This window comes from Heterocephalus glaber, unplaced genomic scaffold (assembly GCF_053883595.1).
Source record: "Heterocephalus glaber isolate CG9 unplaced genomic scaffold, H.glaber_assembly_v1.0 deba00001497, whole genome shotgun sequence".
In the NCBI taxonomy this organism is placed as follows: domain Eukaryota; kingdom Metazoa; phylum Chordata; class Mammalia; order Rodentia; family Bathyergidae; genus Heterocephalus; species Heterocephalus glaber.
In genome coordinates this window covers 49,739,302-49,752,590 of record NW_028258320.1, presented here as the reverse complement: position 1 = coordinate 49,752,590, position 13,289 = coordinate 49,739,302, and the positions used below count along the sequence as shown (strand labels likewise).

Below are 13,289 nucleotides of genomic sequence, written 5' to 3'. Positions count from 1 at the left end.
GTGTCATTCCCTTCCTCACATGCACATGACCTGTCTATGAACATGCTTTTCATGTTTTTATTTCCAAAGAAATATTTAAAGGAGTCTGTGTGGCTAATCAAAATTAAGTATTGGTGGGCCAGGGATTTAGCTCAGTGGCACTGCACCTGCCTCACAAGCACAAGGTTGTGAGTTCAATTCCCAGTACAAAAAAAAAAAAAATTAAGTATTGGGATCAGTTATAATTTTTTCTCTTAGAATTAATGCACATGTTTACTAAAAGGATTTTTGTTGGTGATACCTGAAATATTCTGCTTACCTTCTTATATACAGAAGCCATGATGGTTGTCCGTACACTCATTCCCATGATGAAACACATTTGAAAGTAAGACTGAAGGCAGAGAGATTGGATGAGACTCACGACAAATAAGAGGATGACATAGATATATCCAGTCCACACATATGCGTCTTTGTCACTCGCAAAGGCAATTAACCATCTGCCAAAGTAAAACCAAGTAAGTGATGCTAACTAGGCCTCTAGGGCTCCATATACATAGCCAAAATGACCAGAATTGTCCAATGCATTTGGAAGATCTAAGTTCCATAATCTTGACAATGTTCTTGTTTTTATGTGGATATAGGCAGCATGGGCTTAAGACAAACAATCTATAGTTTCTGGAATGGATAATGAAAGAAATGCTGCATGTAGCTAGCACTGTGGTGCTTTGGACCTGTCATGTCTTGCTTCTTGGTAAAAGAAGTTGTTTGGGCCAAGTTGATTATTTCTAGGCAATGCAAGCCTGAAAATTAGGACATGTTTCCAACAAGAGTTAAAAGGGTTTCTTTGGTGGTGATTTATTCCAGATCATGGTACATTGCAAAGTTTTGTTATAATTAGCCTGAACCTCTTATGGAAGGCTCTGACTGGAGAGAAGTTACCCTCTCCATGTATGCTGCCCACTGCTTGGATGTGCCTCAGACACAGCTCAGTTTAACAAGTAAAAGGCCTAACAATATGTAAGTATGTGGCTTAAATGGGGTGGAGGGAGGGGACCCTGAAAAAGAGGGATTAGATTTTGAAAAATGCCCTGTGTGCTCTTCATGAACACAAAGCTGTAAAGTGGAAGAAAATTATGAGCATTTTTAAAAATGGGTATTTATAAAAACTCTTGCCTGCATATACAAGGGGCAAAAAGGAAGGTGGCAGAGTAGGCCCTGAAAAAACAACCTAAGCCTTGGGTACTCACTTCAGCAGCTGAGGATTCAGAAACAAAGAGATATCATGCACTAGTTTTATTATGAATGATTTCAGAAGCACCATGTAGAAGGTTTTGAAGAGGGCCTTGGTCAGCCAGGATTTGGGAAAGTGTTTTGTAGTCCTAGACTTCTTTTTCTTTATAGTTTCTTCCTGGGCACAGAAGAAAAACAACAGGGTTAACAGAGTTGTGTGGTATAAGACTTTGTTCCTGCTCTGAACAGCTGCAGTATTCTAGCAGAGTCTGTGAGGCTTGTTGTCTTCTTTGTATAGACTTTAATCTTCTCTTTACCTCCTCAGTGCTATTTACTCTCTCTCTCCTTTCTAACTGATACTGAAATCTATTTTTGAGTAGAAAACCAAACTGGTAAAAATATCACATAGAAACAAAGAACAAGCCAGACATGATGGCCCCCACCTATAATCCCAGCACTCTGGGAGGGTGAGATAGGAGGATTGCAAGTTTCAGGCCAACTCAAGCCACTTAGCAACTTAGCAAGACCCTGTCCCAAAACAGAAAATTAAGAAAGGATTAGGAATGTAGCTCAATGTGGCAGTACTGAGAAAAAAAAAAAAAGGAAGAAAGAAAGAGAGAGACAAAGAAAAGAAGATTCTGAGTGTTCTTTTCTTGTTTGTGATTGTTGGAGTATGTTCTGGGTTGAATTGTACTCCCCTTCCAAAAAATTTGAAGTCCTAACCTTTTGTACTGTAGGTTGTGCCCTTATTTGAAAATAGGATGTTTGCAGGTGTAATGAGGTCATTAGGGTGGGCAATAATATAATATGATTGGTGTCCTTATAAGAAGAGAACAGAAGAGACAGACATAGACAGAAGATGGCCATGTAAAACCAGGGATGGAAATTGAAATGATCCATCTACAAGCCAAGGAATGCCCAGGATTTCTGCCAAACACTAGTGGGTAAGAGAAGGTTTTTTCCCTACATGTTTCAAAGGGAAAATGACCCTGCTGATTGCTTGATTTCAAACTTTTGGCTTCCTGATCTGTGAGCCATAAATTGTATGTTTGTGTGTGTATGTATGTGTGTGTGCATGTGTATGTGTATGTGTGTGTGTTCATACGTGTGTACAAATGCATGTGATCAAAGCCAGGCCCTCTAACATACTAAGCAGATGCTTTGCCATTGAGCTACATCCCCAGCCTCTGTAGTTTTAACTTCTCTAGTTTGTGTTACAGTCACACCTTGGTATTCCACTGCTTTGAATTTGGTACTTGATACATTTTGGCTCAGATATTTTGTCCCAGTATTCCTCAATTGTTTGGTACTTCACATGCAAGTTACATCTTCTTGGTGTTAACTGCCCCATGACTTGCTACCAATTCCAATCAAAAAAGTTAGTCTGGTCCTTGTCAGTTTTGGTACTCATCATGCCTTCCAGCACCAGTTAACCATGAGGACCCAGGCACCACCTGTACTTTGTTATGGCAGCTCTAGGAAGCTAACCCATGGGACGTAACAACTCATTCCTCAGTCTCCTTTTCCTATGTTTTGGCCTCCTCATGCCCCAAATTCTAGCTTCTCCGCCTCAGTTTCCAGATTTTTCTACCACTTACATCCTCTCATAATTTTTCTCACTGATCTGATCAGTCTGTCTGGGCAACTGGCACCCTCTCTCAGCTTCCACTCTTGTCCCATGACAGTTCATTCTCCGGACAGCACCCAAGTCAGCTTTACTCCTCTGCTCAAAACCTTCCATTGACTTTCCATCAGACTTCAAATAAAATCCAGACCCCTTACTATGGCCCACGAAGGTCCACACAGTTCAGTCCCTATCTACTACCCTGAGCACGTTCTCTCTTTCTCTCTCTCTCTCCCTTCCAATTCTCTCTCTCTCTCTCTCCCTCTCCCTCTCCCTTTCAATTCTCTGAACATGCCAGACATGTTCTCCTCTCAGCCTCACACTCCTGCTCTCTCTGATTGGAATATACATCCCTCTGATTGTCCCTCAGATGTTCCCTTTTCCTTTGGATCTCTGTTCAAATGTCACCTTTCTTAGAAGTCTTCCATATTAACTGTCCAAAGCAGCATGTCACTTCAAATCTACTTCCACTTCTTTTCTTTTCTTTATTTTTAGATGGGGTCATGTGATGTTGCCCAAGCTGGTCTCAAAATCACAGGCTAAAGCAATCCTCCTGCCTGTCTCCCAAGTAGCTGCAATTACAGGTATATACCACCATGCCTCACTTTTTTCTTTCCTCCCACTCCCCTCTTCTTTTGGCAATACTGGGGAGTGAACCTATAGACTTCACATTAAGCTACATCCTTAGTCATTTTTATTTAAAAAAATTTTTTTTTTATTTTGGTACATGGTCCTGCTAAGTCTCTGTTGCCTGGATTGGGCTTGAACTTTCATTCCTCCTGCCATGGCCTTCCCAGAGTGCTGGGATTACTGATATGTGCCACTACATGTACAGTTTTATTTTCTTAATTGTACTTATTACTCTTCATTTATGTTTTGGCTTATTGCTTACTTTCTAGTTCTCTAAAGATGGGCACTCAGTCAGGGTTGTTCCTTTTAGTCAGGGCCCAGAACAGACTCAGGCACACAACTCTGCTCAATAAACAGTTTTGTGTGAATTAAAAAATAAATTAGCTGTGAATGCTAACTCTCACCAAACTGTAAATCCTAGTAATGCTAAAATATTACTTTAAATTTTTTTAATATGGAAAATTTAAAATATACCCAAAAGGAGAGAGAATAATATATTACACCTTCCATGTATCCATCACTAAGCTATTACTAGTATTGTAAATGATATAAATAACACAAAATACACTGAAAAGCATGAAGTACCATAAAAATGTAAGAACAAAATTACCATAACACTGCTTTTTGCCTGAGACATACAGCACACAGGCACTGTACTAAAACCCAGTGAATAAATGGACACTTATGGGAGACTCACCAGGACGAGGAAATCTTGGCTTTGGCTTTGGTTCTTGTTCAAGCCATGTGGCATGGCTCCAGAATTCTGCTGGGACTTCTGCTGCTGTCTCTGGAATGCCTTCCTGGCTTTCTGCAGCTCCTTTGTCATGAATACTTCAAACTTGCTCACTAGGGCCTTGGTTTCAAACTCTTTGTCAATATCCCAGACATCTTCAAGTGTCAATGGTTGCTTGTAACCTTTCAGAACAATGCTGAAACAAGAGTGACCCCAGACTGAAACACTATAGGCTGCATTAGATGATCTTTGCTGTCTCTATCAAAATGTGCCACAAAAATGAGACTTCTCCATTGCTTCATTACCCCATATTCTGGCTCTTTGAACTTGACAGAGGAGTGGGGAGACAGAAAAGGGAGTGTATGGAAACAACAAAATGTGTTAGAAGACTGCTAGCAAGAAAAGGGGAATGTCCTATCGAATTAACCAAAAGCACATCCTCTCCCTACACCTGCTCCTTCCTCTTCAAATACTGGCTGCCTCTCTGCCTTGAGAGGCCTTCATAATGTCCTTATGAAATAGAGAAGATTGCATGGCTGCCTTTATACTATCTCTATAGATCAAGGTTCCCTAACTTGGAGTTTGAGAAAATGGATGGAAAACATATCTTTATTTGTAATAGCTTCCAACTGGAAACTAACCTTTCCTCTTAACATGAGTATAATATGGTGCCTTTGTCACTAGGAGAAATCACAGATGTTTTCACAGCTAACTTATGCCCATCGCTACTTTAAAATTATGGTCATTTTTAGACCCACCACTAGACCTTATTATTTAATGTTTTGATTTGAAAATATATATATTACTATATCACAAATTTGCTTTTAAAATATTTTTATAACTACATTTCAACACAGACATTCTTCATTTAATGACCAAGTTCAGTTCTCACAACTAGGTCATTCAGTGAATTGGTTGCTAAGTGAAGAATTGTATATAGTATGTACATTACAATATTGAGAAGAAATGGTCAAAGGAAATTCCAACTTGATGACTTCTCTTTAATTTGCAAAACTCTTATATGCAGTACTGTAATGTATGACAAAACATAAAGCTGCAGTACTGTACAGTATAATCAGCAAAAAATACAGTACTGTATAAAGGTATACTGTACCCCCCTAAAAAGATATTGAGGCTCTATAAACAGAACTGTACAAATAAAAGACAGGCTGTAAGTCATAAGTCTGAACAGCCATTAAGCAGGTAGGTCGGTAAACGAGGAATGTCTGTATATTTTATTTCCTTTATAATCCCATGTTTTTTATCTTATACTCTTAAAACAATACTTAAGAGGGGATTCATGGGCTTCACCAGTCTCCCAAAGGGCATGGAACTACAAAGGCCAAGGATATCTTTACCAGACCCTCTGGTAGCCCAGGCCAGCTGTTGCATCCCTTACCCTTCAGACCTGTGCCACACTGCCTGCCTCAAATGTCTTCCTTCCTGTCCTGCTGCTTCTTTCCTTTTCTCTTGTGGAACTCCCAGGCTATTAAGAGAAGTCCATTAATTCTTTTGGGAAGATACCCAGTAGGGCAATAGCTGGGTCAAATAGGACCTCTAATCCTATACTGATTTCCACAGTGGTTGCATCAGTCTTCACTCCCACCAACAGGGTCCTTTTTCTCCAAAGCCCGGCCAGCATTTGTTATTGGTTGATTTCCTGATAGCAGCCATTCTTTCTGGAGTGAGGTGGAATCTCAGCATTGTTTTCATTTGCATCTCTCAAATAACCAGAGATGTTGAACATTTTTTCATGTGTTTATTTGCTATTTCTACTTCTTTGTCTGAGAAATATCTATTTCAGATACCCATTTTTGGATTAGGTCTTTAAATTTGGGAGGTCTGATTTTTTAAAGTTCTTTATATATTCTAGATAGTAGACCTTTGTCTGAGGAAGAGCTAGTGAAATTTTTTTCCCACATAGTGTGTTGTCTCTGATATATGTACACCCATGTTCATAGCGGCATAGTTTATAATAGCTGAAACTTGGAAACAGCCTAATATTCCATCACCTGAGACTGGATAAATAAAATGTAGTTTTTAAAAATAAAATGGAGTACTACTCAGCCATAAAGAATGAGAAATTAGAGATATTTATAGCTAAATGTATGCACATTGAGGCCATACTCTTAAGTCAAATAAATAGGAAACACAAGTGTAAATACCGAATAGTTTCTCTGGTATGAGAATCTGAAAGTGTAAATGAGGATCAAAAGGTATAATAGGTAATGTGAAATAGGAAGAAAAGGGGCAAAGGGGAAGGGGAAGTGGGAGGGGTAGGGGAAAGGAAAGAAGGGAATGAAATTAATGTGAGAAAAGGAAAAAAATGGAAACAAAGTCTTTGTAAATAGGCAGGGCTGGAGGGATTGAAATGAGAGCAGGGGAATGGGGAAAAAATAAGAACCAAGATACATCATATAAAACTACAAATTCCCAATGATGAATGTCATTATATTGTATACCTAAAATGTACCAATAAAATTAATTTTAAAAAAGAGGAGTCCCTTAAAAAATTAAAATTGCTTTCATTTTCAGGAAAATAAGAGAGCACAAATACAGAAAACTATACTCAAGGCATTTCCTACCTGTCATACCAACTAAAGGTAATGCTACTCAGAAATGAAGCCGTGCATGATGGGTTCTGAAATATACAAAAAAATTAAAAAGTCAATTAGAAAGAGAAACTCTATTGGACTCTAAAATCAGAAACATTTTTCTAGATATGATGGTGTGTTAGAAACTAAATATGATGCTAAAGTCAGTTGGTCAACATATGTTTATTTGGAGACTCACTAAAAGAGGTAGAATGAGATTTTTCTGGCACAGATGCATGAATTAATTTCCTACATGCTGAAGATTGGTGAATGAACAGTTATTCAATATGTTCATTATTGTATCCTTAGGTATAAATATTCTGTATTACAGGTTGAGTATCTCTTATTCAAAATGCTTGGGACTAGACGTGTTTTGGATTTTTTCAATATTGCACAGACTTCTTTTTTTTTTTTTTTTTTTGGTACCGGGGATTGAAGTCAGGTCCTTGCACTTGTGAGGCAGGTGACAGAACCACTGAGCTAAATCCCTGGCCCCTGCACAGACTTTTTGAAAATTTTGGATTCAGAGTAGTTCAGATTTCAGATATTCAGATTAGAGAGTCTCAGCATATAACTTATTCCGGGTTCATGAGCGCTCCATAAGACCCAGACATCTCAAAGTTTCATTTTAAGATAACATCCAACTAAGTAATAAATGAAATGGACATATTTAGAATCTTACACTTGATAAGTCACTTTTTTCTGAAAATGATGAAAGGATCAGGATCAGGATCTGGAATCCATAAGAGATGAAGAATAGGCAGGAATAGGCCAGATTGGAACTGCTGTCCTATTGGGAGAAAAGACCCAGAGAAAACAAGCCTTTTTTTCAAATTAAATATAAACTTAATTTTGTAGCCCAGGTCAGCTATTTCATTTATATATAAATATGTATTTAATAAATATATTTTTATATAAATACAAATGAATACACACACATACATATGTGATTAAAACCTATTATCAAATCCCCCCAGTATAATTCTGTCCTGGAGTTCAAATGACTTGATGTCATTTACTCTGATTTAGAAGTTGTCCACCAGAAAAAAAGAAAAAGAAATTTCCCAGCATTCCATCTTCATGTCACACTCTTTTCTCCTTACCTGTAGGAGTGCCCGGATAAGAGTCTGAAATTGGAAAGTGCTACAGCAAATTGAGAGAATCCAAAATATGGATAGGAACCAAGAATTCTTCTTTCTACACCATTGCCTGCTGTATTGGATCAGCAAAACCAGGAGCTAGAAAGAAATTCACATGAAGTTCTGAAGAACAGCATCATTAACCAAGAACAGGAGGGGAGAAAGATGTCAGAGAATAGGGAAGAAAGGAAAGCTGAAGGAGAAGATTTTTTTGAAGCTAATCTGGCCAAGCAGAGAGCACATAAATGCCAAATTCTACATTTTGTCACTGATACCATCTAAGCCTCTCTTCCAATGCTTCATCTCTATCACACTTGGGTGGGAAGTTAGCCAAGAAAGCAGAGTCACTATGCATTTTAATGGAGTTACTCTGGGCACTATGAAGACCTTTTCAAGACTCAGTAAATTCAACTCAGGCACTAGTCAGGTCAAGGAGGCAGACTTTTGTTTTTGGTTTTTAAGACAGAGTTTCTCTGTGTAGTTCAGGCTGGCCTTGAACTCACTATGTAGTCCAAGCTGCCCTCAAATTCATGGTGATCCTCCTGCCTCACAGCTTCCTGAGTGCTGAGATTACAGGTGTTCCCCATCATGCCCAACAAAGGAGGCAGATTCTAGTGATTAGGTGTAAGTTGTCTATATCTTGATTTTTCAAATATTGGATTAAAAAATTTAAAAACCTAAAATCTTACCTTGAGTTGTCTCACTTATATATGTTTGTTTCCTAGACCTGCATTGTGCTACTAAGCCAGTGCTCTAGGGGGAAAAATCCATGATTTGCAGAAGTTGCCAGTTTCATGGTGCAAATACTGCTACTATGGTAGACTTCAAGCTCCAACATGATATCACTTAATGTAGTTTGGAAAGAGATATGCATAATCATCTCTCTGTGAGCTTAAAAGACATCCCTGTCTAGACGCTTCTTTGCTTGTTCCTTAACAGTGGCAGCAAACAAAAATGCTTTGAGAGACCTAGCAGATCACATTACTGATGATGGGAGGGCAAGAAGTGGGGGCGGGGGGGACCTGTGCCAAGCACATGGTCTAAAGGGGGCTGCAGCTATTCCGTCTCAGCTGGGCACTGCCCTGTGGGAATGTAGATCCATGGTGGTTGGACATTCTGCTTTTTCAAGAAAGTTTGTGAATCAAAACAATAATGTGTCATTTTCTTATTTTAAAATGACAGGGCCAGGGATTTAGCTCAGTGGTGCCACTGCCTGCCTCACAAGCGCAAAGTCCTGAGTACCAAAAAAAAAAAAATTGATCCCTGATACCAAAAATAATAAAATAAAATAAAATATAACAACTAATTCAATTGTTTTTAAAACACTGTACAGCCCTCCCAAAAAACTATGCCTGAAGCAGACATCATTTTCTGATAACAAATTTATACAAAAGCCCTAGACTCTCTGGTTTATTGACTAGTTACCTAATACTTACAGCACTGAAAATTATTTTACTCAGAGAAACTCAGATTCTATCAGTGATCCCTAGGTGGTAAAATATGAGGGAATAAATCAGAGAAGACTGTACAAATTAGTATTCAAAAAAAGGTAAAAAGCTAAAATTTGTTTCATCCCATTACAACTAAGTTTTGCTTCACTGTAAGTCCTTGACAAAGATAGATGAAATTGGACTTAATTTTATCTACAGGAGTACATTTCAGCTACGGGCAGAAAGAAGATAAAAAAAGGAAGAAGTGTCAATGGGCCTTACCCATGAGCTTAGGTAGAGGATTGGATTGGTATATTTCACAGGAGGAATTGTGGCTTGTCCAGAGTCTTCTGCGAGTGCAAGGGCCAACTCTATGGCTGCCAGAATAAGAAGAAACCCAACAAGCACCTAAGAAGGGAAGAAGAGTACTGTTAGAAGCATGTCATTCTTTAAAAGGCTCTTAGAGCAGAATGGTTTTCAGTAATGGATTGGAAAAATTGGATATAGTAATTCAGATAATGCACTTAATAAATATTTCTGAAGTGAATAGATACACATACAGTGGTACCTTGGTATTTGTCATAAATCCGTTCCAGGGGGTTCAATGAGCACCAAAAATGACAAGTACTACATTGTTTTGTCTGGAAAGGGTAGCAAGTCACAAGGCGATCAACACCAAAAGTACTGGTTTATACTTTGAGTACCAAACAAATGACAAGTATCAGGAAGAAATTTTCTTGTCTAAATGAGTAGAGTACCAAATCTGATGAGTTTCACAACAGTCAAGCACCAAAGTATGACTGTAGCTCAATGGAACAAAGTTCACAATATGGACTAATGTTCAAAGTTCAAAAATGGAATAAAGTTCAAAGTATGCTATGATAAATGCTTTTCAGGAATGTGAGTGTCATGGTTTTAAAACACGTCTAAAATTTTTTTGTATTTCTTCCTTTACCTTATAGAGCTTAGTTCCCCTTTGAGTATGGGCTGAACTTGGCAACTTAATTCTAATGAATAGAAAATTGTGGGAATGACAGTGTGTCATCCAAACTTAGGTCATAAAAAGCAACATGGCTTCTTTCTCCTTTTCTCTCTAACATCACTCTGGGGAAAATAACTAGCCCTGTCATGAGGACATTCAAACTACTCTACAGAGAGGAAGGTCTACTCGCTAAGGAAGTGAGGCCTCCTGCCAACAGCCAATGAGATACTGAGGCTTCCTACCAATAGCCATGTGAAGAAGTGATCTAAGAAGCAGATCTTCCAGCCTCAGGCAAGCCTTCAGATGGCTATACTCCCAAAGTAAAACTTCATGAGAAATATTTAACCAGAACCCAGGTAAACAGTTCCCAAATTCCTGATCCATACAAACTATAAGACAGTGTGTGTGTGTGTGTGTGTGTGTGGTAATGGGGATTGAACTCAAGGCCTTTGCACTAAGCTACATCCCCAGCTCTTTTTCTGTTTTTTTGTTTTGAGGTGGGGCTTCGCTAAATTGATAAATTACCCAGGCTGGTCTCAAACTTCTGCCTCAGCCTCCCAGGCTGCTAGGGTTATAGGTGTGCATCACCTCAGCCAGTTAAAATGTTTATTCTTTCAGCTGCTACATTTTAGGGTAACTCGGCAAACAGTTTCGTTACTCAGCAAAAAAGTTAATATACTAGGAGTCAGGCTTGGTGGTGCACACCTGTAATCCCAGCACTCAGGAGGCTGAGGCAGGAAGATCACCTCAAGTTTGAGCCCAGCCTGGGCTACATAGTGAGTTCAAGGCCGGCCTGAACTACATAGTGAGACCTTGTCTCATAAAAACAATAAAAAAGAAAGAAAGAAAGTTAATATCCTAAGTTTAAAAGAAGAATCTTCTATTCCAACTGGGCTGGCACTCTTCCCTTTCTTTGGTTATTGGTTCCAGTCTTGACCCCACATAACCTTTGAAAGTAATATTGCAAACAATTGTGACTATTTCATCCCAGGATGTCCTCAAGCCAAAAAATATATTTGTCCTATGAATTCATTAAACATGATCCACACTGCATTTTGCTAAAGACCCCCACACCATTCATCAAGAAGGAAGATTTCTGCTTCCACTGAGGGGGTACTCAAATATTTTAGCCCCTAAATGGGGTTCTATATCTACTACCACCTCCCTTTCCCTCAGACATTTCTATTTCTACCCATCTATCTCTACCTATTCTTATACAAGGGATAATCAAAATATATATGATGAGGGCTGGGGATTTAGCTCAGTGGTTTCACCAGCTGCTGCGCAAGCACAAGGACCCAAGTTCGATCCCTGGTACCAAAAAAAAAAAAATATATATATATATATATATATATGTATATGATGAATATTTAAATAAAAATTATTATAATATAAAGACACATTGCCATTAATTCTCTCAAAATAGCCCCATCATTCTTGCCACTTTCTGAAGGAAAATCCTCTTTCCTGAGTCTTTATTAAGTGTGATTTAAAAAAATCAGTGACTGAGCCTGCTGAGTGCCATCCAAAGCAAAGGCAGGCTCATAAAGACATTATGGTGTGTCCTCATTCGCCTTCTTCACTGCATTTGGCATTGTGGAATGTCTGGCTTTTCCCCAAAGTCAAAATGATCATGAAAGGTAGATGTCTTGAATTGATTCAGGACACCAAGACAGCCAAAACAACACAACTAAAAGCATTTATGGAAGACTTCCAGAACTGCTTCAGAAAGTGGCAATAATGATGGGATGTGTGTTCAAAGCAAGGGGGAGAATTTTGAGGGAGATTAATGGCAATATGTCTTTTATTTTAACAAACTTTTAAAAATTTAAACATTGATCATATTTTTTCAGACAGCTTATAAATCTCAATCATCCAGAATGGTTCAAGCAGAGATACTGGGCCCTTCATAATGAAAGACAGACAAGGGAGGAGATGAATACACTTTCACAAATAGGATCAATGCAGGGCTTCCCCTGGCCTTGGAGGAGCCAAGCCGCCAAGAAGCTGAGCTGCGTGGACCACCAGCAGCACACCACCCTCACCACCCCCACCACCCCACCTCCAAGGAGCCAAGCCACATGGGTGCCAGCAGCACCGCCCCAGGACTCCACCACCATCTCTAGCCTATGGGCTGCACTGATGCAGGGGATCATAAAGGCCATTGTTCTGAGCTCCAGAAGAAGAGCAAAAGTGAACAACAGGAAAAGGGCCTCTCTGAGGCTCCTGGATGAAAATTGAAGCCCACTGGGAAAGTGAAGAAAATCTCTGCAATAAAGGCACACCAGACCACCACAGTTGGTAAGTTGGAGGGATCAGCACCTCCCATTGGAATCTGGACTATCTTCAGGAGAAGGGGAGCTGGAACTTGCAGTAGAACCTTGCAGAGTTCAATCTAGCAGGAGGTCAGGGACCTCAGCTTGGGCCTTGCAGCCAGAAATCAGCCTCAATCTCAGTGGACTGCTGCTGGCTTGCTGAGACTAATTGACTTAGATCTGCACACTGCTGCCCACGTTATCTATTGTGACAGCAGAGACATACCTGAAGGAGGACTTTTATTTTTATTTTTTTTTCAAAGTTAGTTTTTTCTATTTTTAATTTTAATTTTTTATTTTTTCAAATTTATTTTTTCTTTTTTTCTTCTTTTCTTTTCTTTCTCTCTTGCTCTCTCACTCTCTCACTCTCCAACCTTGTTTTGCATCTCTCTCCCTTTTTGTTGCTGTTCCTGTCCTACTTCAAATTTCTCTTTTCTTTCTTTTTCTTTCCTTCTCTCTTTTTCCTTCTCTCAATTGTCATTAGTTTTATAGGAAAGTGAATACAGTTTCTAGCTTCCCTATTGCTGTTAGTTTGTTCTGTTCTTGGGCTAGGGATTTAGCTCAGTGGTTCCACTGCCTGCCCTGCAAGTGCAAGGACACGAGTTCAATCCCCGGTACCAAAAAGAAGAAAGA

The 13,289-nt window shown here is 39.1% G+C and overlaps 1 protein-coding gene across 2 annotated transcripts in view; it reads right to left on the bottom strand.

Moving 5' to 3' along the window:
- The window catches only part of Abcc2 (ATP binding cassette subfamily C member 2), an 86,571-nt gene that overhangs the window by 56,173 nt on the left and 17,109 nt on the right, over nt 1–13,289 (bottom strand). For both annotated transcript variants that reach the window (XM_004838651.4, XM_087185121.1), the window contains 7 exons: nt 9,642–9,767; nt 7,894–8,028; nt 7,473–7,580; nt 6,782–6,837; nt 4,161–4,392; nt 1,227–1,387; nt 299–476 (listed from right to left, as the gene is read on the bottom strand). In XM_004838651.4, the coding sequence (XP_004838708.2) occupies nt 299–476; nt 1,227–1,387; nt 4,161–4,392; nt 6,782–6,837; nt 7,473–7,580; nt 7,894–8,028; nt 9,642–9,767 (996 nt within the window). The remainder of the gene's footprint in view (nt 1–298; nt 477–1,226; nt 1,388–4,160; nt 4,393–6,781; nt 6,838–7,472; nt 7,581–7,893; nt 8,029–9,641; nt 9,768–13,289) is intronic.